Raw genomic sequence first — 23672 nt, forward strand, 5'->3', positions numbered from 1 at the left:
ATCGCTTATTTAGAGCAAAGCCGAGTGCTGAGCCAGTGGACTGATGTGAGCGCGTTTAACCAGCACATGAACACACTCGTCTGTGATGATAATCAAACGGAAGGTGTCATCAGTTTGCTTGCATGTGGTGTGTTTTGTTTTCTTTTTGGTTATCATTTTTTTGAGTATGCCGGTGTTGTGAAATATTAATTTAAAACATTTTCAGTTATTTTGTACAAGTTCTTTTTTGTTTTTTTTTTCCTTTTTAATTACATTTGCACATATAAATTATCAAACAAAAGTTGACATCAGACAAAGGAATAATGGATATAAAATGATGATTTGAATTTATTGTAATCTAAGCCAACCTATGTGACATAAATATAGTGGTTACTTGTGTCATTCATGGTATCAAGCAATTGAAAAGGAATTTTGGGCAACTCTTCTTCACATAATTGCTTCATTTCACTCCAATTTGAGGTTTGTAAAGTAGTACTGAGATTTTATGCCCGTTGTCACAGCATCACAGGGTCTGAACTTTGATTAGGCCGTTCGACAGCTTCCTTTTCTGCTGAGTGTTTTAGTTTAAGTACCTGCTAGTAAAAACATATGGGGCTCAATTTACATTAAAGAGGAATTCAGTGAAATTGTATTCCAATGTTTCTATCGTTATGGCAAACTAAATAAATAAAAAATAATAGATTTCACAAACTAATAAGCTGCTTTTAGCCATGTTAGATGTATGTGCTTATAATGAGGGTAATGGTGAAAAATTACATCACATTGATGCTATAATTGAATTCAGTTTTATAGACGTTAGCCAAAATTTCTAGAATATATTGTCATTGAGAAAATTACAGAACAGAAAATGCCAGGGTTTCCTGTTTTTGTAATGTTGTTTTGAATTAAATTCTTAATATTAAACTGGTTCAATGAAGAGACCCATCAAACAGGATGTTTCTACATGTTTTGTCCTGTTAAGGCAGCAGAAAATTACAACTAAAAAGAGGAAGATTATCTACCAAAACTCTGAATATTTAGTTGTAACTATTTTTTACATTTATGCCTGAAATGTAACTTTACTTCTTGTCTAAATAGCTCTACGCCTGCTAGCAGACCTGCTGCTCCATGAGAATTTATCTAAGCTTACTGACCACTGAAGGTCAATATAAATTTTAAAGTAAATATTGCATGAATTCCACATAAATACTGTGGCTTTTAAAATTCATGTTGTATTTATACTGAAATTACTAAATGCATATACTCTACTCAATAATTAAATTACTTGTGAAGGCAAATTGTGCTAAAACAAAGCCACCCCTTAGATTTCCATAGCAAAATTCTGGAAACCAAATATGTGGTACTTTGTGTTTGCCTAGCGCATAAAATTCAAATAAAATCCATTCAAATTTATGAGGCTAAAAACAAGGCACAATGTGAAACAGTTTATTTGCCAAGTATTGTATGTTTGCTTAGTTAAATTACCTTTCTTTCCTTCTGGAGGCTCAGAGTTTATCTGAGAATTACAAAATGGATGAATGAGCAGGATGAAAAACAAATCATTGGTTTTCAAGAAGTAATTAATTTAAGTAGTTACACAGAATTCGGCTTGACTTGCGTCACTGGCAGGGAGGTTTGTGTTTAAATGCCCTGGAGGAAAGTATTGGTTCTTACATGCCTACTCTTTTACCCATCCAACACATCAGACGAGTAGAAATACATCTGTAGCATTTGCTGTATCTTACATTTACACAGAAATGATATGAAAACCTCCAGTCCATTAAGTTAAATAGCATCCTTCCTACCTTCTCTGAAGTGTTTTTTTTTTTCAGGGAAGTGTGAGTTTCCTTTAGTATTTAAAGATTTCAAAGGCTTTCTGGGTGTTGAAAATAGATTTTTAGTTTATAAACACTACTATTTTTCTAAAAGCTTTTTGAAGGAGGCATCTAGGTTTTATGATTGATTTCCTCACTCTTTACTGCATTAAGGAGAATCGATGCAGCACCTGGCACCTTGTGATGTTTGGATTTTATTTAGTGGATCTGGATTTTATTTTCTCTGCTTATTCATAACATAATCCTCATTTCCACCCATGTCTTTTGTCACTGGCTTTTCTTTCTGCTTATCATTTAAAGTGCAAACTCTAAAAAAAAAAAAAAAAAAAAAAATATACCGGAATAGTCGCTTCCTTTTTCTGTTAAGATCTTTTCCCCATTATCTCTATCATATTAACTTTTGCCATCCCTCACCCAGTTTCTTTGTCTTGCTCTTAATGTTCTTTAAATGGAACAACAGAACATTTCGTCTATCACCTTGAGACTCCTCAATCTTGTCTTATTTTTCTTCTCAGCATTTCCGTAATGAGATTTCCGCCCATGCAGAGCTTTGGTGTGCGGCATTATTCAGAGCATGAGTATTGTGTTTAGCATTAGTTTCATTGAGAGACATTTCAGTGGCTGCTAAAACATCCACCCATGCACCCACATAACCATTAGGAAATCCGAGATGGGGTCTGCTCTTAAACACTTTGTGGCATAATGAAATCCTGATGTTCATTAATGAAACTCAATTAAGAGAGAGAAGGAAGCAGAGGAAAATGAGGAGGACAAGAAGGAGAGGAGAAGGAGGAGAACAAAGTGCTTCTCCCTGCCGACATTCAAGAGAAGAGATATTAAGGGGGAGTCAGCACTGCCCCCGCACAAAAGGCTTTATTTGACTTCCTTCTTCGAGACTTGCTGAGCTTATTAAAATGCTTAATAGGTTCCATTAACTTCTAACACACGCAAGTCTCATAAAAGCAGGAATGGGAGGGGGTTGCACAGTAAGCATAGCAGTGAGGGGTGGGGGGTAAATCCTTGTAGAGGAAGGAGGGCGATTACAGAGGGATTTGGGGCATTGTCCAGAAAGATTCACAATAAATTAAGGCGTGTTCAGCATGAAAACACAGCCCAAGGCTCTAATGGCTCCTTCACATGTTTTCAAACTGAGACGCTTTGCTGTGCAGCACGTTATTGTGCATCATTCTGCTCTTGTGAATTCTTTAGATGTCTTTCTTTGTCCGGTCCCCGGACATCATCACCTGTGTGTGTTTATAAATGAAAATACAGTCCTGGTGAAATGTGTAGATTTTATTTGAATCCACACACAGTAAAAGTATAACTACAGAAGCACATGCTTGTCATGGCATATTTCTGGCTGAATGCATGACGACTCTGCTTAGAATAACAGATGGGGTTTAAATTGGTTGATATCTAGGCTTTTAAGGACAAACCTTTGGAAGCCCATTCAGGAAACCCAAATTGTTCCTTCTTAAACCAAGTTTTATTTGTGTTCACTTTCATCCCAGCTACATCCAAGCTGTATGCATCTGACCCAAACTATCACACTCATAAGAAAGGAAATTGTTTAGGAACGTCCCAGAAAACCACCAAGACTTAAGCATTCCAAATCTGGAAAGTCTTTAAACCCAGATTATGGTCCACAATGCGACATGTTTTCCTCAGCATGTGCTATTAAACCAAAGCCAGTGTAGCAAAATCAACAACTTTAACTCACTGAAATATGCAATTGCTTACATCAGGGGTGTCCAAAGTCGGACCTTGAGGGTCGGCATCCTGCATGTTTTAGTTCTCACTCCCTGGTTTTACACACCTGCATCAAATGATGGATCATTAAAAGGCCTAACGACATGCAGGATGCTGGCCCTCAAGGACCGACTTTGGACACTCCTGGCTTACATGGACAAGCCAAAATGTCTTCTAGAGAAAATTGTGATGTTCAGACAAACCCATAGTTGAACTATTTAGACACAATGACAAGTAGTATGTTTGAAGATCTCTAAATTTAGGCTTTCAACCCCAAGATCATTGTACTGCATTGATTGATTTGTTTTCAAATGTTCTGAAAGCAAAGCAGAATAAAGGACTGCTGTCATCAAATTCTATAACTTCTTCTCAAATCAACAGCTGGTTGGTGGAAATTTGCAAATTATGGTGGCTCATAATAATTCCACAATAATTCCAATCTCCCATCAAAACTCCTCTTGAAATCAATGTTTACCAATCACACATCCCATAAGATTTGCGCTTTACTCGTCCTGCATTTACAACAAGCTACTAACTGGAGCTGAGAGATTTTAAACAACAGCTACAACTAAGTGAAGTTACACTAATAAGCCTGCAAAGAGTAAAGTCAGAAGTCTTGAAGGATTTTAAACTGGTAACAGTTCAAAATGAAATCCGAGGTTTACTTTGGGCTTTGGCCTCTAATTAGTTATTTAGTTGGTTTAGATCAGGTTTGGACACGGGGTTTAGGCTGGGTCGGGTCAGAACCTTTAAGCCTAATCTAAAGTTTACCTCTACCTCTGCCCCACTGTGGTAAAGTAAAGCTCCTGCAAATAAATTAGTTCAAATGAACTCCACCCAGTAGAATGGTCAAATATCCAACCACAGATATACAAGAAGCTTCTAAATGCCAACAGAAAGCCAGTGGTTAAGGTGTAGTTTGCAAAAAAAGTTTTGAATTTCCCCAACAGATATCTCTGTTTATATTGAGTGAGTATAGAACCTGCATCTGTGCATCGAATTCCTGTTATTTTACTTTGACAAAATACGATTTTAAATAAATTTCCACAATAGTTAATTGATTGATATTGAGTAGAAGAGAGAAATATGTTTGCATCTTCCTCCCTATATGAGGAGTGTTTATTCTCCCATCCTGTATGTTAAACGGGTTGAACTTATCTACACCACCTCCCGTCAACCCTTGCCCAACCCCCTGCTGAAGCATCACACTTAATGGGCTTTCATCCAGTTCCTCTCTTAGCGAGATACCAATAGACTGGCCAGTGGACTCGTTCACAGGGGAGTAGCCTCCGGCTGTGGGAGACATCATCAAAGCTCAGACAGTCATGCATCATTCAAAACAAAATATAACCCCAGCTTTATAGTCGTGCAACTGAGAGGGGGGGGAAAAAATCCATGAGTTGAATTGTAAAATATGAAAATCCTTAATCTTTCCTGTTTTAATGAGAAACGGAGAATGACTGACACTCTTCCTCATCTCGGTGACTAAAGTGTTAGCTAGCGTGACCTCCCTGACTCAGACAATCCTTCTGGTGCTTTTGCCTCAGCTCCAGATTCCTGCTTATACACCTTAAACATGACTTAACGCAATTACCTCCAATAATAGTAGTAATCTCGCTTCAGGTGTAATCATCCCCAGCATTGTTGAGGGTGTGGAAGCCTCTAACTTGCCTTTAATACCTTGCTGCTTCGATTCACGGTAATCCGCAGGTCAGCCTGGGTCCTTCGCCATATCCACCAGAGTAATCACAGTAATTTATTGTTGCATAAAGGGAACTGTTTTAATGCATTGTCCCTGAAATTGGCTGCGATCACACACAGAGCTTTATGGCAGGGCTCACTTGCAACCAGGTAGCAATCATAAAGCGTCGCAGTCTTAAACACAGCAGATACACTTTATTGTGGTTGTTAGTTGTGCTATTCAGCATTCAAGCAAAGAGGAGAAATAGCAGTACTTTTAGTTCAGACTATGTTGTAGCACACAGTAGATAAACACTATTTTAATCTCAAGAAGTGTGGTATTTAATTTTATTTTCGCTTATATACACAAGAAACCTGCTCTTTTAGTATCTCCCTTAGCTTGTTTCATACAAAGACAATCTAATACAAAGAGAGCATCTCCTGTGTAATTTACTTTTCAGGGCCTTTTTATTGCTATATAACTGTTTCTCCAAGGTTCCCATTTTTGCCATATAAATTCACTCCAGAAAAGATCTTTTTTTTTTCTAAGATTACTGTTCTTAAAGTACCAAGGTGTGTCTTATATGCTATAATATTATAAGATTATAAAACCCACAGTTGATGCTGATATGATGAATCAGTTTATTTTTCACAATTATCTTTTCCAACTTATGTCATAAAAATACCAAGATAATTTTTTGTGTTGGAACTTCAAACTGGAAAAGATCCGATTTTAAGTTAAAATAGTTATGTAAATTTGACTGACATGAATGAGGATGCTTCAATCAGCTTGCTTTAACACTGACCACATTATTTTTAGGCGCTCCATTCAGTTTAATTATGAGGCTGTTATGTAATTACAAATCGATTATGTCAGTTCCTCCGGGGAGAATCGTGTTATGGATTTTCTTTTAGTTTAGCATGTTCTGCAAATGGGGCTCCATGATGGAGCCCCATTTGCAGAACATTGCACTGTTGCCTTGCAGCAAGAAGGTTCTGGGTTCAAATCTCAACTCAGGAATTTGCAGGTTCTCCTCCATATGTGGGTTTTCTCCAGGTACTACGGCTTCCTACCAAAGTCCAAACAACTGGGTGCATGGAAGTCCCACATCCTCCATATAATATTTCTGTTTGCCGAGGTGACTGGATGAGAAACATCTGAACTTATGCATTCAAATGGTTTCTGGTCCTCAAAACGAAGTCATAAATTAACAAAAAGATAATAGTTGTTAATCAATCAGCGTTTCCTCATCTCGATGCAGTGAAAATCAAATTAAACGACACCTGCATCTCTACTTCACCCCAAGCTCAACCTAATATTGATGTCTTTTACTTGAACCTTGTGATGATTTATAACAACATCAAGATAAGGTGGTCATTATTGCCATTGTTGCAGGTAGTTAGACAGGGGAGCATTTTTTTACAAACTGAGTCAACAGCTCATTTTTGCTATTCTACTCTGTGTGAATATAACAAACCCTTTCATCTAAGCTTCGTGCTCATTAGTAGTTGTATTATTATTATTTTTTTATTATTTAACTCCTGTTCTCTTGTGATTCGTGATGCTGCTAATGAGGTAGATGTAGAGATATTTGTTTGGCATTTAGAGCAAAAAACGAGCAGAAATTATGAAAGGGTACAGAGTTGTGCTGCGTGGTAGAAATAGTCGGAGGTCAGTGCACTTTTGTGTTTTTTTTTTTGTTGTTTTTTTTTCTTGGCCAATCAAGCCCAGCAGCAGGCTGTAGCTCCATGTGTGATTGACTGGGAAGGGCAGTGGAGGCGGGGAGGAGGACGGGAGGAAATGAGAGGAGAAGAGATCGTTTTGGCTGCGATCAGGCGTTACCTGGCTGTGACAGCTCTCGTCTCTCTCAACAGCTGAGGCTTGTCACAGCTGCTGATGTCCCGCTGTGTTGAACCGCACATGAATAATCAACTGCACGCGTGCCTGCTCTGTCACGCACACACACACGCACACACACGCACTTATGTGCAGAGATGCCCCCTGTTTGCTCTGCTCTGTTCTCTCACTGTGACCACGGGGTTGTAGGCAGTATACAAGCAAAACCAAAAGCGGCTGCTCCATAGCCAAGATGTCAGGGAGATCTCCCTTAGGTTTTCTCACAACCTCATGAATTATGGAAGTCTGTTGTTTTCTGAAAGTTTTGACGTATTGAGAGAGAGACAACAATTACATTTTGTTTTGATTCTGCTTTATGTAATTTCAGAACAGAGTCGGTTGCTGAGAAGATGCTCACGAACTGGTTCGCCTTCCTCCTTCACAAATTCCTCAAGGTGAGTGCGCCAACAAATGTGCGGAGGTGTTTATAGATGCACATGCAAATCCATTCTTTGTATCTTTTTAATAAAGCCTCCAGATTAAAGATGCGATTATGCAGTTTTGTGTTTTCAGACTGGTGAGGTTTCTTTTTTTCACGCCGTGGTGCTCTGTCATGTGTGAACCTGTGGGTTTGTCTGCACGTGCGCGTTTGCGTGTTCACAGGAGTGTGCAGGGGAGCCGCTGTTCATGCTGTACTGCGCCATCAAGCAGCAGATGGAAAAGGGGCCCATTGACGCCATCACCGGAGAGGCCCGCTACTCCCTGAGCGAAGACAAGCTCATCCGCCAGCAGATCGAGTACAAAACCCTGGTACGTCACACACCAGCAGACACGGCAGAAGTTTGCACAAAGGCTTGCAGACGTGGACAAACATGATGCTGCCAAGCTGACACACACACACACACAGACTCAAGTGCTTCTTTTGTTTTAAGTAGAGGCCCACAGCTGACTGCGTCAGGGTTTTTTTTACTTATTTCACATTTTCCATTTTTAAGATGACATTTATTTTGTTTATTTCAAAAGGGACAAAGCACATCTATATAATATGCCAGAGTTGACCATAAAGGGTAGTTTTAATCTGTAATCCCTCAATCAATATAAATACAATAAATTATAGGACAATACAGACAGAGATTGCTTATCATCATAAAAATGATGATAAGCATTTTTTTTAATCAGGTTACAAATTTTAAATGTAATTTAAATCTGCGTTAAATAAGCTTGATTGATTGTTCCCAAACTTTACGCATTGCAAGAAGCACATTTCTTCATCTGAAAATGGAGTTTAGCACATCCAGAAACCTGTCCAGACACGACTGTTGACCCAAAACTAACAAACAAAACACACAGAGCTTTAATCCACTGGTGACCGGAGCTGCAGCAAACCACAACTGAGTTGAGAGAATCTATTGAATCTATTGACAACTATTTGTCATGTGCTGCACAAATCATCTTATACAGAGAAGCTGGTCAGTTTTTTCTGTGAAGTTGGATAGAACTAAAAGCAGGAAAATCCTGGACTAAACCTGTGTGAGATTTACCTCCTAATAATCCTAATCCAGACTTAAAACGAATAAAAAATCGTTGGCATGACTTAAAAGTTGGTTCCCATAGACACTTTCCATATAATCTGACTGAACTTGGGGTATTTGGGCAAAACTGCAATTCTAAAAAAAGATGCACTAAATAAAATACATCAAAATGTGTTATTCTTTAGCGTAAGAAGGTTCAAAGGGCATGAATGCCTTTGTAGAGCAGTGTAGCTGTGTTTCGCTGCACTACCTTGGGAGGAAAATTAAGCATTAGTCCCACAGGAAGCCATGTTGGTCCAACATCAGGGTAGGCGGTTATAGACTGAAACAAACCAAACAAACCTCTCCTCACGTTCTATCATGAACAGATAGAAAAAGGAAAGCTCTCACACAACCAGCATGTGACATGACAATGCTCTGATTGCTCTGACTGGGAATTTGGCTCATTATGTGCTAATGCCCCGGCAGTGCTGGAAATTGGTGTCCCGCCGAAGGTGTGAAATTAGATTTTGGGATGCCAGTAAGAGCGGAAATGGTTTCTCAAAGCTCCTGCTACGATCCAAGGAGACTCTAATGAGGGAAAAGCCACAAGCTGGACCCGCATCCAGTCAGGAACCAGCTTTTTCCTCCTCCCCTCTTGTGTTGTTTCACTCTCTCTCCCCCTCTCTGTTCTTCCCTTTCTCATAATCCAGATCCTAAACTGTGTAAACCCAGACAACGAAAACAGTCCAGAGATTCCCGTGAAGGTGTTGAACTGCGACACAATCACACAAGTGAAGGAGAAGATACTTGATGCGGTTTACAAGAACATGCCCTATTCTCAGCGGCCGCGGGCCGTCGACATGGACTTGGGTAAAGAGCCAAACACACGATTCAAAGACACACAGATCCATCTGACAGGTGTAGAGTCCTTCACACCTACAGATTCATGCATTAGTAAGAGAACACCCGAGCATGGTGGATAGATAATCAGTGCGATAAAGCTGTGCTCCAGCCTCCCAACCAGCCTCAGTGTGCTGCTTCGATGAAACTGACTGGCTGGCATGTTTTCCACACCTGCCGGCGCCAACAAGCCTCAAAAGATTTAAATAGAGAATTGCGTCTGATGATGCATGTTTTCAGGTAAGAGCTGACCGTCTGGCTCAGCCGCCACAAACTAAACTCCACTCCCACACAGTCTGCCACTGCCGTCCTCTGCTGTCCGTGCCTCGCCTCCCGTCAGTCTGTCCCTCACCATATTTTCTTTTAACTTCACATAAGTGTGCAGAACAATAACCCCCTCCCCCCCAAGTCCCATGCTTATTTCAAATGAGCACGCATCTGTGTCTTTACAACACTCCCATCGGATAATTGCTTGAAAGTAATTGCATCTGTGTGAGACTCTCTGCAGGTGTACAATTCTCTTTAAAACACAGATTAGTGGATAGTTTGAGGCCATGTTGTGCCAGGCAGAGGCATCGTGTGGTCATCTGGACGAGACACGAAGCAATAACAACCCGGTCAACAAGGGGAAAATCAATGATCATTCCCAGTATGAGGCCTACATTGGTTATCCGCCTCTCTGTGACTAACCTTATTATCATTTTATTACTACACAATGATGCCTCAGTCACTGCCCTCCACCAGTGCTGCTCGGTGTTTTTACATATGGTTCCTTTTCTGCTTGCTTTTGAAAGGAAGTAATTTTCTCAGAGCTTCCTTTTCTCAATCTGATCTTCCTTTCTTCCCCGCAGTGATGACTCTGCTGCTGCTGCTGCTGCATTTGTGACACTTGTACCAATTAAAGTGTGCAGGCTGCCTAAATATGCATCTTTCAAATGTTCTTGTGGAATGTTAAATTAAGATGCATATCAACCTCCGTCTGAGGACACGCAGGAATCTTGCAGATATCTGCTCATTTGTGTGCATGTGGAGCTGTGTCTCAACATTTTTCAACAAAATGATGTCTCCTTTTAAGTGGTTCTGTTCAGCCTTGTTTGAAACTTTGAGCCATCAGCTGATATTTTTATTATTTTATGGTCACGTTTTTGGTTGAACTGCCAGTGACCAAGATTTCTAATGAAATAGATGCGATTTCACACATCCTAATACTCCAAAATACTCTTGAAATTAACTAAACATACACAACATATATCCACTAAAATTCTAACATATGAGACCAAACTGGTTGGAGCAGAAACTTTATCAGAGTCCATATATCATGTTCGTGCTCCATCTGACTGAATGGAAATGATTCAGAATCCACATCTGAATTTTTCCAGTCACTTGTCCAACATGTTGTTGATGTAAGCAAACAAATCACCCCAAAAGTAGCTATTTTTTTGTGCCAGCTGTCATCGTTTAGCCATTTCCTGGCAACCACTATGATCATCCCACTATGACATCAGGTGAAGATCGATAAGCAGAAATACTACTTTTTTTTTCTTTCTTTTCTTTTTTTTTTGGCTAACTTTTTGGTCGGTGAGAGTTAGTTTTTTAGGGAGCTAAAAGCTTATTGGAAGGCAGAAGTTGTCTTCACCTGGAGCCAGCTGGAACAACGCCAGGAACATAAGTAGAGGCAAAGAGGTTGTCGGTCCCCTCTGCCTTGTAGAGCTGCGGCCAGAGGACGAGGGAGGAGAAGTGTTGTAGAGTTCACTTAATGTAGCAGAACTCGGAGAGAGTGAAACGGAGCCGTGAAGTTTGCTACCTGGAGCGTGAAATGTGTGTTTCACGAGCAAAAAATCAGACTAAAAATCATATACACAGTACTTGGAGTTATTTTTTTCTATGACTGTAGGTCAGGACTGAGCCACATAGGAGCTGACTTTTTTATTTTCATGTTTCACTTACTACGTTTCTGCTTGTGTGTTTTCGTCATCAGAGTGGCGTCAGGGTCGAATGGCTCGTGTGGTGCTGCAGGATGAAGACATCACCACTAAGATTGAAAACGACTGGAAAAGACTCAACACACTCTTGCACTACCAGGTAAGCACTTAAATAAGTTTGGTGTTTTTTTTCCCCCTAATTGACTCTGAAACTTCTTTTTGTCAAGAAAAACCTAATTTGTGTCCAACTTTTGCTTTGGGTTTTATTATGGAAATTGTTCCGCCCACTCTAGCAAACTTTGATATTTCCTGCTCTTGACTTTAAGGCAGCCCAATTTTCAGTCTCTCATTTGCATGCTCATAGCTGGTACACTCCGAGTGACTCACGGAATAGCCACCTGTACAATTACTGTACAGGTGGCAGGAGAGGTGAATTCTCTGCATCACAGCTGACATTTCTCCCGCCTCCCTGGAACGATGAGGCGACAGGAGCGTCTCTTTCTCACTCCATCCCTGCACCAGTAACAATTTGTCCTCCTTTGGGGGCACGAGTTCGTCTCCCGCCCCCTGTTTAATAGACAGAAGAGTAGTGAGCTAAAGAGGGCAGCTGAGAACAAGAAGATATTTTTCAGTGGAGTTTACGGCAGACGAATGAAGGAAAGCTAAAGTGGAAGTTGGCAGATGCTCGAAAGAAAAGGAAATAAAGACGGAAACAGGCGAAGGAGATGGGAAGTTGGTCATCTCCACAGGTCATGAATCTTTTGCGGCGCCCGCTCAGCCATCCCTCATTACTTGGCCGAAGGATGCCATCTGTCAAAAGACTGCATGAGCTTTGATTCAAGGCTACCTGCGGAAGGAGCAGAGGCTGTGGCAGCTTTGGTTAGAATCGCAGATCAATACTGCGCAGCCTGGAGACGCCAGTAAAAAGGCATGAGGTGGCAAAACCGAAGCCCTCACAACAGGGAGCTGCTGTGAACTCCTGCCCCTCAGGAACGGTGGGAGTAACTTAGCAGATGTGGGAGTCATTAGAAGACAGGACACATCACAGTGTCCTTCACACAGGACTTGGCACCATGCAGGTTCTGTTGCCCCTTTGTCTTTTCACCCTCCTTTCTGCCGTTACTGTTACTTTTTTTGACTTTGGCCTCATTTACACTTTACTTCTTAAACATTTCACCTCACTGCAAATAGATCCAACACCGCTTCCTTTTCTCTCACACATTCACAACCCTTTTAGAGGGAAAACAGACCCTCTGATTTGAATGGAAGTCAATGAAACTTCTGGGGTGCAAGAGCAGCAAGCTGTTGTGTTTTGTACATTTCATGCATTTTGGCAGACAAGGAAAACAATTCAATGAAGCCTTTCATGAAGATTATATACACTTATACTTATTATTATTATTATTAATTGTTGTTATCATCATTAGTAGTTTATTTGGTGTTTATAAATGACATGTAAAGTTTAGGGAATGCTTAATTTTGACAAAGTAAAAATGTCTGCAAAACACTGAATAGCACAATAATAATCAGCATTCTGAAAATGTAATTAAGGTTTAATATAATTTCTACTATGAACTTTGGTCTCCTTGCTGCCACTTCAGCACAGAAAAACAAACCTGAACCTGATGTGACTTACTTTTGTCTCCTTACATCAAACCATTTCTACACAACTCTGCTAATAAGAGACCAGAAACAACACCGAATGACGGCTTGTCGTAATTTCTAGGATATCTGAGCATTTTATTGCTTCAAACACCAAAGTTTCATTGAATCCTGTTAAAACCGTAGTGTCTGGCTTGAATGCAGGGGTTCAGTACCCAGACGTGTTGCATCTCTGCTGAACAGTGACTGTTCCCCCTCTAAGCACCTCGATTAGGTCTCTTCTGTGTTTCCTCTTGGTGAAGCAGCTCAGTGTGTTTGCTTCTACCACATAATGGGCTCCTCTGTTGTTGTTTTTTTGCACTTCTTTGCCTTGCAGTCTGTCTGCCATCGTTAGCCAAGGGAGACACTACAGAACACGCATGTGGCCACTTCACTTATTCCCTTGCTCAATAGCAGATCACAGGACTGCTATTGATCATGGATGTGAGGGTCCCTTCATAAAACCCACCGTAAGGCCCAACACCGCATCACTACAGGGAAGATAGAGACGGGCTGCAGAGCAAAATGGTGGCAGGAGGAAGAGAGGAAAAGGACAGTTGGTGCTGGACGAGATCAGAGTTGGAAGGAGATGTTTTTGCATCATTACTGTTTGGATGAGTTGGCAATAGCCCCCTTGTGCGAGCTTGTGTGTTTGTGTCACACACCATGGTGCCGAACTGGCAGCTGTGACAACACATGTGGCTCTGGATTAAAAAAAAAAAAAAAAAAGAACACCAAAGGGGATCATCTCATTAAACCCAAGAGAGAGAGGGAAAGCTTAAAGAATATAATGGAAGAAGAGGTAAAATGGGAAATAGTGAAATATGCAGAGTGAGTCTGAGCATCACCCTGAGTATTTGCTAATTCTCCCATAGCTGAAACACAGGGACTAGACGAAGGCATTAAAATTCATAGGTCTCACAGCCACCTAGGAAATGCCATTGGCTGTTTACACTGTTACATTGGAAATAATGGTTTACACAGCCTGGATATGGAAATGCGCACCTTTCCACTACGCTAAAATGAAAAAGTTAAATGCACAAACTGAAAAGGAGTTCACAATCTTTATTCATCACTTTTGTATTCATAGTCAGGGGACCAGACTCCTCTTCTACAACAGCTTCCTCTCTGTTTCTGTATTTGTTTCCTGCCTGGATAAAGATAGACGCATATTGAAGTTTTTCTCAAATATGCACACAATGTGTGTTCAGACTTGTAGCTCATACGTGTGTGGCAATCCTCGGATAAACAGCAGAGCTAAGATAAATAAATCTTCTTTCACTGGAATGCTGTCTTGAAACAATTTGACTTGCTGCGGTGGTAGCTGGGCAGTGAGCATGATGCCAAAAGATACTCACATCTGTATGAATAACATTAGATCAGCTTTGAAGAATTAATTCTCCTCTGTTTTAATTTAGATTTTAACCTTTGCTCTTACTGTGATGTGAGCAAACTGCCTTTTTCATTTAGCAAATTCTTGGAGATCAGAGCAGATTATTCTTATAGCTTTGTCAACTCACTTGGCGCCTGTCACCTTGTAAAATTCTATTTGTTTTGTACCTTTAAAATAACTTTTTACAACCTGCAAAGCAACTGACTAATACACAGAGGGCTAATGAATCAACAGATGATGAACACAAATCCAGGACTGGTGTGACTAAGAGTAATTAATTCTACAAAATAAAAATTAAGGTACAACAGAACACAAGAAACCCAAGAAAAATCTAAAGCAGTTTTAAAAAAGACAAATCAGAGCAGAAGGGAAAATCCAAGCTTAGTCTGGAAAACCTCTTGTTAGAGGTTTTCACCTTTATGTATTTGTCTATTCAATATAAATACTTATCATAACCATAATGTTTTGGTTTAGCTGCTGTTTAGTCTGGTGATTTGAGTGCCGACTTGTTTGTTCCAGAGGAACCTGGAGAGCAGACCGACGGCTCCTGGAGCTCTGCAGACAAACTGATCTCAGGGTTTTGGGCTCTTTGAACAGCAAAACGTACAACACAAACTTGCTCATTGCTGTGTTTCTCAGTCTAACACTGTAGTTGTCTCGAGTCTGTTTTCAATTTGGTTAGAATACAAGCCTTTAATCAGAAGGAGAACTATGGTCTTAGGATGTGAAATGAAAATAAGTGACATGCTTGGTTAATGTTGCTGCACTGAGTCACATCACTAAAAGCAACTTTTGCAGACAGTCCCAAAAAAATTACATGTTTTCCATATCCAAACTCCACCTTGAGTCAAAAATAAAATAAATCTCGAGTACTTTTTCTTTTTTGATAACTGCCTTCAGACTTTTCTCCCCCCTTCTAGTTTTTACAGAAGCTGCACACATACAGAGTTTATTTCCAAGCTACTGGGCAGCGGTGATTCCTCTGATAGGCATCATGATCTAAGAGAATGCAGGAGGGAGGAAGAAAGGTAGAAGATGACCACACTCAGCTGTCTGGCCGACTCACCAGTGTCTAATGGAAGGTCTTATCACAGGCGGGGTCCACAGCCCTTATCACACCTGCCCACTATCAGCCCCACACTGGATTATCCCTGAAGGGCGAATCTGCACGCCTTCAATCATTTACTCCTATCACAAGGAGCCATCTCTGCTCTCGCTTCTCTTTCAGCCATAAAAATCATAAAGAAAGAGAGAGATGGAGGTAGATGTAAAAAGGAAAGAGGGTACTGAGAAGCTATTTCATGCTCCCCGGAGAAAATGTATCACAGGAATAGCAGTGAAAACTTCACGGAAGTGTACCCTGATGGTGTGTTAGAGCTGGTCTAGGCACTGTCAGCCAATTGGACCAGGCTGTGGGACAGAGAAGATGTAGAAATTAAGTTAAGGCGAGCAGAATCTGACAAGAAACAGTGGAGGTGAGAAAGAAAGTGAGGGGAAAAACCCATGAACTGTGTAGAGTGCTCTATACTTTATTGAGGGATAATTTGATCACAGGGTTTTACTACAATATTACAAAAATGCTGTTACTGAACATTATGTCACATCTTATTTTTTTAAATCATTTTTATTTCGGACCTTATTATTTTCCAGATCCTTTATCACTAGTTTGTTGCAAGTTAGATTAAAAAGATGTTGATGCTTAATGTTAATGTGTTAAGTTAGGCTTCAGGATATCATGGTTTCAATTAATTACGTAGCAATAGTGCTAAAAGCAGAGAATGCTGCACTTCTGATTAAAGAACATTTGTTTCACTCGTTAGAGATTTGGTATTTCCTTTGTACTTTGAGAAACTTCACTGGCGAGATCAGCTGAGAAGGAATGTAAGGTTTAGAGGGAGAGAGGAATGGAGTAGCCCAGCTTAAGCTTCATCCAACATGAACAATATGCTGTGTGATATTTTCCAAGCCGAAATGCAAAAATAACTTATTCCTGCTAAGAGATATAAGGGAAAATGTTTTGCTTTTATCCTGTTGTTTCTCTAAGGTGTGCCTTTAGGAGCCTGGCATTTATTGCCTTTTGTTTATTTCTCTACTGGAGGCTCATCAGTTTGTCTTTGCTGGGTCTGAAGCAGAATTCCCTCCTCGGGGTAAGCTGCAAATGCCAGCCAACAAGCTCTTTTGTTGTTTTTGGTTCTCGCTGAAGAACCGCGAGTTGTTTGCTGTGTTTTGGCTGTCTCAAGCAGAGATGTTTTGGTCCGCTAGCAGCAGTAGCATTCATTAATTAAACTGATAAATGATCTCATGTGACAATCAAGTCTTGAAGCTAATTTTAAAGACATTTTTTTTGTGCTGTAGGGCGCTGTGTGTTCTACCTACAGCTTTTCAGCTATAATAACTGGGGAAAAAGTCTGAAATATAATTCACAAAGGGAAAAGGATTAAACTGAGCAACGTCTTCAAATGTTATCGCCTCGTCCTATCGTCTTTTTTGACTGGTACTTGTTTTGTTACTTTCACCAACCATTTATGGTAAGGGTGGAGGGACTCGAACTGAGACACTGAGCCTCCTTTTCCATCAACCATTACCCCTCTCTGCATAAACTCCCAGCGCCAAAGCTTACCTCATCTCTGTAATGTTTCTGAAAGTATTGAAATTGACAATGACAGACATGTTGAGTACAACCATCATGCAGCTGCAGCACTTTGCTCAGCTTGAAAAAAGCTACAGGGTTGTGGTGCAGAACAACAGGGAGCAACATGAATTCTTGTGAGTCTTTGCTAAGAGAATTGTTTACTTCTGATCTTCATAGTTTGAATAATTTATCAGAAAACACTGTATGCATGCATACACCTGTTATTTTGTTTGAGTAAAGCATGACCTCTCTTCAGAATGTGACAAATTGCAGATATGCATTCTGGAGTGAAATGTGGCATTGTCCGTGTCTCCTCATGCAGGTCTCTGATCGCAGCGTGGTAGCTTTGGTCCCCAAGCAAACCTCATCATACAACATTCCTTCTTCGGCGAGCATAACCCGTACCTCCATCAGCAGATATGGTGAGTCAGCACACATTGGCTCCACATTAATTGCAAAATGAGACATGTACAACATAGGTAATTATGAAATTGTTTACATTCCTCTTGAGGTTCAAACTGCTAATGATCTAGAGTACAAAGAGAGAAAAAATAAAATACATCTGAGAGAATGAGAGCTGTAGTGTGTTTGCGTTTCATTATTATAAAGTAAGCTGTGTTTGCACTTTGGGAACCGGTGGCAATTTACCCTCTTCCATTTCCACTGCACTTACAACCACGTCTGCAATAACTAGATATAAGTTCAGGGTAGCGTACTGGTAACATGCTCGTAGTTTCATTTGTGTCCATTTCCAATCATAAGTGCTATTTGTTGAAATTTTTATTTCCTATTCCAGGAGGATTGCTCCTTCAGCTGTGGTTTTCAACCTCATGCCTACAAACTGCCTGTCCTTCATGTTTTAGAGTTTTCCCTGCTTCAGCACACCTGAATCAAATGAATGATTATCTCCTTAGCATGTCATTAAGTGATGCAGAAGCCTGATGATAACTCATTAATTATGTCAGGTGTGTGGAGGCAGGGAAACATCGAAAACATGCAGAACAGTGGAAAGTCACTGATCTAGAAAGATGGATAACTTCCCCTTTAAAACAGCAAAGTCCAGTATGTGAATACATTTTACCAATGTAGCATTTATCTTAGTGTTTTTTTTTTTATAATGGCTTCAATACTTTAAATTGACTTTGTAAAGTCAATTCAAACTTTGTGAAAATGTACTAAGGGGATGGATTTTAAGTGAACTACAGTAATCAATGTCTTGCCAAGTTTCAGTGGGAGAGAAGTTAAAAGGCTGCAGTGCAATGAAACTTTAACTTAGTGACTTTGTTTCAAAAGTGAAACAAAGTCACTGGTGAATTTGCTGTTTCAAAAAAATACATAAAGTTGGTCCAAACTCCACGGAAAGATTTCAGAATAGCAAACTTAAAAAAAAAAAATTCAAAGAAATGAAATTTACTGATTATTGGATTACAATCCAGTGATCTGCAATAATAACTTACTATTTAACCGCAGTCTCTCTCTGAAATTAAATATATATTTTTAAGTGATTCACAGATTTTTAAAAATGAAAACATCTAATTGTGTCCAAATGGAGCATTAACGACCCCAACTCCTAGAGCTTCAGATGATGTCCTGTGTATGATTGGTGCAAGATCAGAAAACAACCCTTTAAAACTTATTTCTTAAAAAAAGCCTGGTTGGGAGACTGTCCACTCTGCAAAAATATCAGCCTACTCCTATTGGTTAACTCTTCAAACCCAGGGAATAACCATGTTATTCAGGAGGTGCTTCTTCATGAATATGCCCAGAAAAGTTTAAGTATTTTTGACCTCTATCTGTTTCTCACACAAAGTAGAAGTAATTAAGCATGACTTCATCTGGGTCGTCATTGATGCTTTTCTTTTCAATCAAGAAAAGGTCGAGACCTTTTTTTTTTTTTTTTTACAAAATTGCTGTCAATATAGTGTATAATGAAGTGCTGTAGTCTTCCATTTTGCCTTGTATCGGGTCTTGAACTCACCAATTCTTTAACATCGATGACACGCATCATTTGCCACAGTGGCTACATGTTCACAGACTGTCAGACGTGTGACTTACTTTGGGCTGTTTAGTGCCAAATTTTGGTCCATTGCCAGAGTGACGCAGCACCAGCGCCAGCGCCAGGCAACTCATGATTGCTAATTATTCTGTGTGAATGATGCTTCACACAAACAGAAAAAGGATAAGAGAGCGAGCAGGGCCAATTATGAGGACTGGGGGAAAAGAGCTAAAGTCTGCCTTTAAACTGTCTTAACAAGCTAAGATCACCCTCATTCCTCCAAGCAATTAAACGTATTTACTGAAAACACAGAGAGAGTGTGCCTGTGAACTCTGGGTTAAACAACACATCTACTTGGAGTATTTAGTGTAGAATAAAGTGAGGAGACATTTATTAACAGTCCTCATCTAAATTGACCTTTAGAAACACTGCTCAGCATTCAGTAGTCTTCTTTTAAATAAAACATTAAAGTTAGAGGGTATCACTACAAGGAAATGATAGTTATCACAGTAAAGGTTGCTTAAAAGATTGTTTCTCTCATTAGAGATGGATAGAGAGGAGTCAATTTGCTGGCATTAGCCCGACCTTCATTAATCATCGTTTGGGGCAGAAGAAAATGGATTCAAACTAATGCAATTTTCAGAGTTTAGTATATCTTGACTCACATTATGCCACGAGTACAACTGATCAGCTCGGAAAACAGCTGCAGAAATAGGTAAGACACAGAGCATAAGGGAACAGAGGAGGAGTAAAAGCCAGTGACTGGATTAAGATCGGATTTGGGATCCCAATCCACCCGGCGCATGCATTCAACCTTCTCCATCCCCAGTGGACACTGAAGGGGTGCAGTAGGGTCTTATTTGAAAGGTATAGGGGGCTTAAATGGCAGCTAATGCTTTTTTGTTCCGCTCGGCCTTTGAAGCCAGGTGAGAGAAATCCTCAAACGGGATCCTCAGATCCTGAACCTCTAGAGACGCTGCTGCCTGGAGTAGATGCCGACTAATTAGCGAAAGTAAAACCGGCATCATTCGGAGTGAGAATGTGAGGTGGAAGGATGCATGATGAGGGTGATGTATTGGTGAAGGACAGAGTTTTGCAAATCGGGGATTGTTTGAGGCATTGATGAGGGCATGACGGAGATTTTTATTTTAAAAATGGCATTTGGAGAAAAGCCAATCATGCCTTTTAAGTGAAGCCAGGTACAACCCTCATGAGCCAAGGATTATATAAGTAGATGAAGAAGATAAAAGATGATAATTATCACATAATTTATGACGGAGACAGAAAAATCAAACAGTGAATAATCACAGGAAGTAAATCTGCAGCATTATTTTCAACCTGCCTGCAAAATGAGGTTGTGTTATGATGAACAAAGGAAAGCTGTACAAGTCCTGTTCTCCCTCAGCATTTACATAATCTCCTCATGGGCTTGAGTGTCATAATATTTTTAATGAATTATTTCAACCATTCTTGTGGACTAATTTTGCAAAAGGCAACAGCAGCTTTTCTTGAGGATTTGGGCACAAAGGTTTGAATTTTGGGGTGATTTTCTGTGAAATCTGTTTGCTTGAATGCAACCATACACCCACGATAATATACCTTTAAATGTCTTTCAGCAAGTCACACCTGGACCACACACACATTTTAAAGCACATACCATCAGTAGTTCTGACATGAATGGCTGAGGAAACACCATGCTTGATGTTTTGTTTCAACTTGTTCTAAAATACTCCTTGTTATTGTCACCAAATGTTTAACTAATTGTCTTATCGGTCATAAAATGTTCTCCAGAAGACATTTTAATGTATTTTATACAAGGTTCGTCCCTCTTGTACGGCATCCTTTAAGTACTTATTATATTAAAAATAAAATGTTTCCGCTTACATCTTCTCCCAAATGTCTGTGCCATTTTGTTGTTAAGAGATCTGCTATTAACCAAATCACTTTTACAAAGGAAAAGAGAAACTACAAGCTGCTATTAACCGTGGTAGATGTCAAAAAGTTAATAGTCTTTGTCAAGTTGACACTACAGACTTTAATTAAAGCTTAATGTAGATCCATGTATGATTATAATGCCAGTATATGTCAGTTCCACTGTGTGTGTATCGCCAAAAACGGATCAAATTTGTGTGTTAAATCTTAAGTTTTATGTTAAACATCTTTCCAAACTTGAAAAAGCTTTAAAAAAAAACGATCTGAAATTAAGTACACATTCATGCCTATGATTTCTGCATGTACTTCTGACTGAACCTCATGGATTCTTATATATAACTCTACAAATGTATTATTTTTCAATCTCGGACAGACTCTTCGTTCCGTTACACGGGCAGTCCAGACAGCCTGAGGTCTCGTGCTCCTATGATCACGCCGGACCTGGAGAGCGGTGTAAAGGTCTGGCACTTGGTGAAGAACCATGAACATGGAGACCAGAAGGAAGGAGATCGAGGCAGCAAGATGGTTTCTGAGATTTATCTAACCCGGTTGTTGGCAACTAAGGTACGTGTGTGACAATCGCAAAAATATTTATATTGGCTGAACTTTTTCCTCTACAAACGTCAAGGCGTTATGCACAGTCTTGATATCATGCTCTTCATCGCCTCGTACAGGGCACTCTCCAAAAATTCGTCGATGATCTGTTTGAGACGTTGTTCAGTACGGTTCATCGAGGGAGTACGCTTCCCCTGGCCATCAAATACATGTTTGACTTCCTAGATGAACAGGCAGACAGACATGGCATTTACGACACAGACGTTCGTCACACATGGAAAAGCAACTGGTAAGACTTTTTTTTTTTTTTCCTGTGAAAACTGAAACAAATGTGGTACTAGTTAGGTCCATGTCTGTCCCTAACTTATGTTTTTCATCTTCATCTTAAAGCCTTCCATTGCGTTTCTGGGTGAACGTCATCAAGAACCCTCAGTTTGTATTTGACATCCATAAGAGCAGCATCACGGACGCCTGTCTCTCTGTGGTAGCTCAGACCTTTATGGATTCCTGCTCGACTTCGGAGCACCGGCTGGGCAAAGACTCACCTTCTAATAAACTACTCTACGCTAAAGATATCCCTAATTATAAGAGCTGGGTAGAAAGGTAGGTGTAACCACTACATTCAACATCGACTCCAAATCACACTTTTTTTTTTGTCTCCTCTTACACAAAAAGCCGGGTAATCTTTGGAAATTGATTCAAAAAGCTCTTTTTTCTTTCACATTTCTCAGACACAGTCTGTAAAAGCACTCTGCAAGTGAATATTAGCAGGCATAAATTGTCAGCACAAGTGGTGTAATGGCTTGAAAATATGACTGTAAAGTAATAAAAAGCTCAGTCGAACAATCATATTAACTCAGTGAGTGACTCCAAGTGTTCCTGTTGCCTGTATTTCCAGGTACTACGCTGATATCACCCGGATGCCGGCGATTAGTGATCAGGACATGAATGCGTATTTGGCTGAGCAGGCCAGACTCCACTCTACAGAGTTCAACATGCTCAGCGCTCTCAATGAGATCTACTCTTACGTCAGCAAGTACAGTGAGGAGGTAGGTCTGAATGCTCCAGCTGGAGAGAGAGCACAGTTTTTCTGAAGTTTCTCTTTTAATAGTAGTCAATAATTTTGCCAAATAAGTGTGTTTATCTTGTAAGCGCTTGGATTAGCTGGAGTTCACATTACATCTGCTTCAGCAAGATCAATACAACCTGACCTTCTGGTTAAGGTGACAGAGGTTTGCTCTGTATTCTTCACTCACATTTCCCATATTGCACTGTCGTTGACTACATAAATTGGACTTCTGCTTAATGCTTATTTACCATAGGAACAAAGTAACCACAGGCAATACAAAACAGCAAAACAACACCTTCTGTTAAGACGAGTAAAAAGCTCTAAAAATGCACAATATTTTATTGTAGAGGTATAACATTTTTTTAATATACAACCATAATTTGAGTGTATTTATTCAGTTGGTTAAAAAAGTCAAATTTTAAGAAATAGCTGAAGCCCCTTCATTCATGGCTTATTTTTGTCTTGGGGTGTACAAATATAGGGCAGCAAAAAAGATCAATTCATTTTAGAACTGCAAAACATTTACAGACCAATTTGTGTGGAGCAGCATAAGTTAGTAAATGGCTTCAAGAAAATGGCATAGTACTATATAGTTGGGCACCACTAACTAAAAGGTTAGTAGCGCTAACCCTAAAACACTAATCATAAACAGTAGTTTCCCTAAAAGATGAGAGCTATGCCAACATGGTATTTAGTAGAGGTGTGCTGATCGATCGGCCACCGATCATAATCGTCCGATTTCCGTGAAAAAGTGTATGATCGGTGATCGCCGATCACGGTCTCTTGATGCCGATCACACAAACCGATCACCTATATCTCATTTCGCAGCCTGTCTGTGCAGCTGGTCTCCTCTTTCCTTCACTCTGCGCAAACTCGCAACAACAAATCCTAAACGATGTTGAACTATAACGCACTGAGTGAATGGGGAAGTGTGTGTGTTGCGGCGGAAAATTGAAGCACGTGGGGTGAAGCATGTCAAAATGCATCAACACAACAAATTTAATATGACATAAAAACAATACCATACTTGACGGAGTT

General features: G+C 40.0%; 1 protein-coding gene across 7 annotated transcripts in view; it reads left to right on the top strand.

Moving 5' to 3' along the window:
• The window catches only part of plxna2 (plexin A2), a 217896-nt gene that overhangs the window by 185344 nt on the left and 8880 nt on the right, over positions 1-23672 (top strand). For all 7 annotated transcript variants that reach the window (XM_081609239.1, XM_081609235.1, XM_081609236.1 and 4 more), the window contains 9 exons: positions 7469-7535; positions 7744-7890; positions 9305-9464; positions 11473-11576; positions 17405-17504; positions 21384-21574; positions 21685-21854; positions 21956-22168; positions 22464-22614. In XM_081609239.1, coding sequence (XP_081465365.1) covers positions 7469-7535; positions 7744-7890; positions 9305-9464; positions 11473-11576; positions 17405-17504; positions 21384-21574; positions 21685-21854; positions 21956-22168; positions 22464-22614 — 1303 coding nt within the window. The remainder of the gene's footprint in view (positions 1-7468; positions 7536-7743; positions 7891-9304; positions 9465-11472; positions 11577-17404; positions 17505-21383; positions 21575-21684; positions 21855-21955; positions 22169-22463; positions 22615-23672) is intronic.

This window comes from Poecilia reticulata, chromosome 7 (assembly GCF_904066995.2).
Source record: "Poecilia reticulata chromosome 7, P_reticulata-male-v2, whole genome shotgun sequence".
NCBI classification, from domain to species: Eukaryota; Metazoa; Chordata; class Actinopteri; order Cyprinodontiformes; family Poeciliidae; genus Poecilia; species Poecilia reticulata.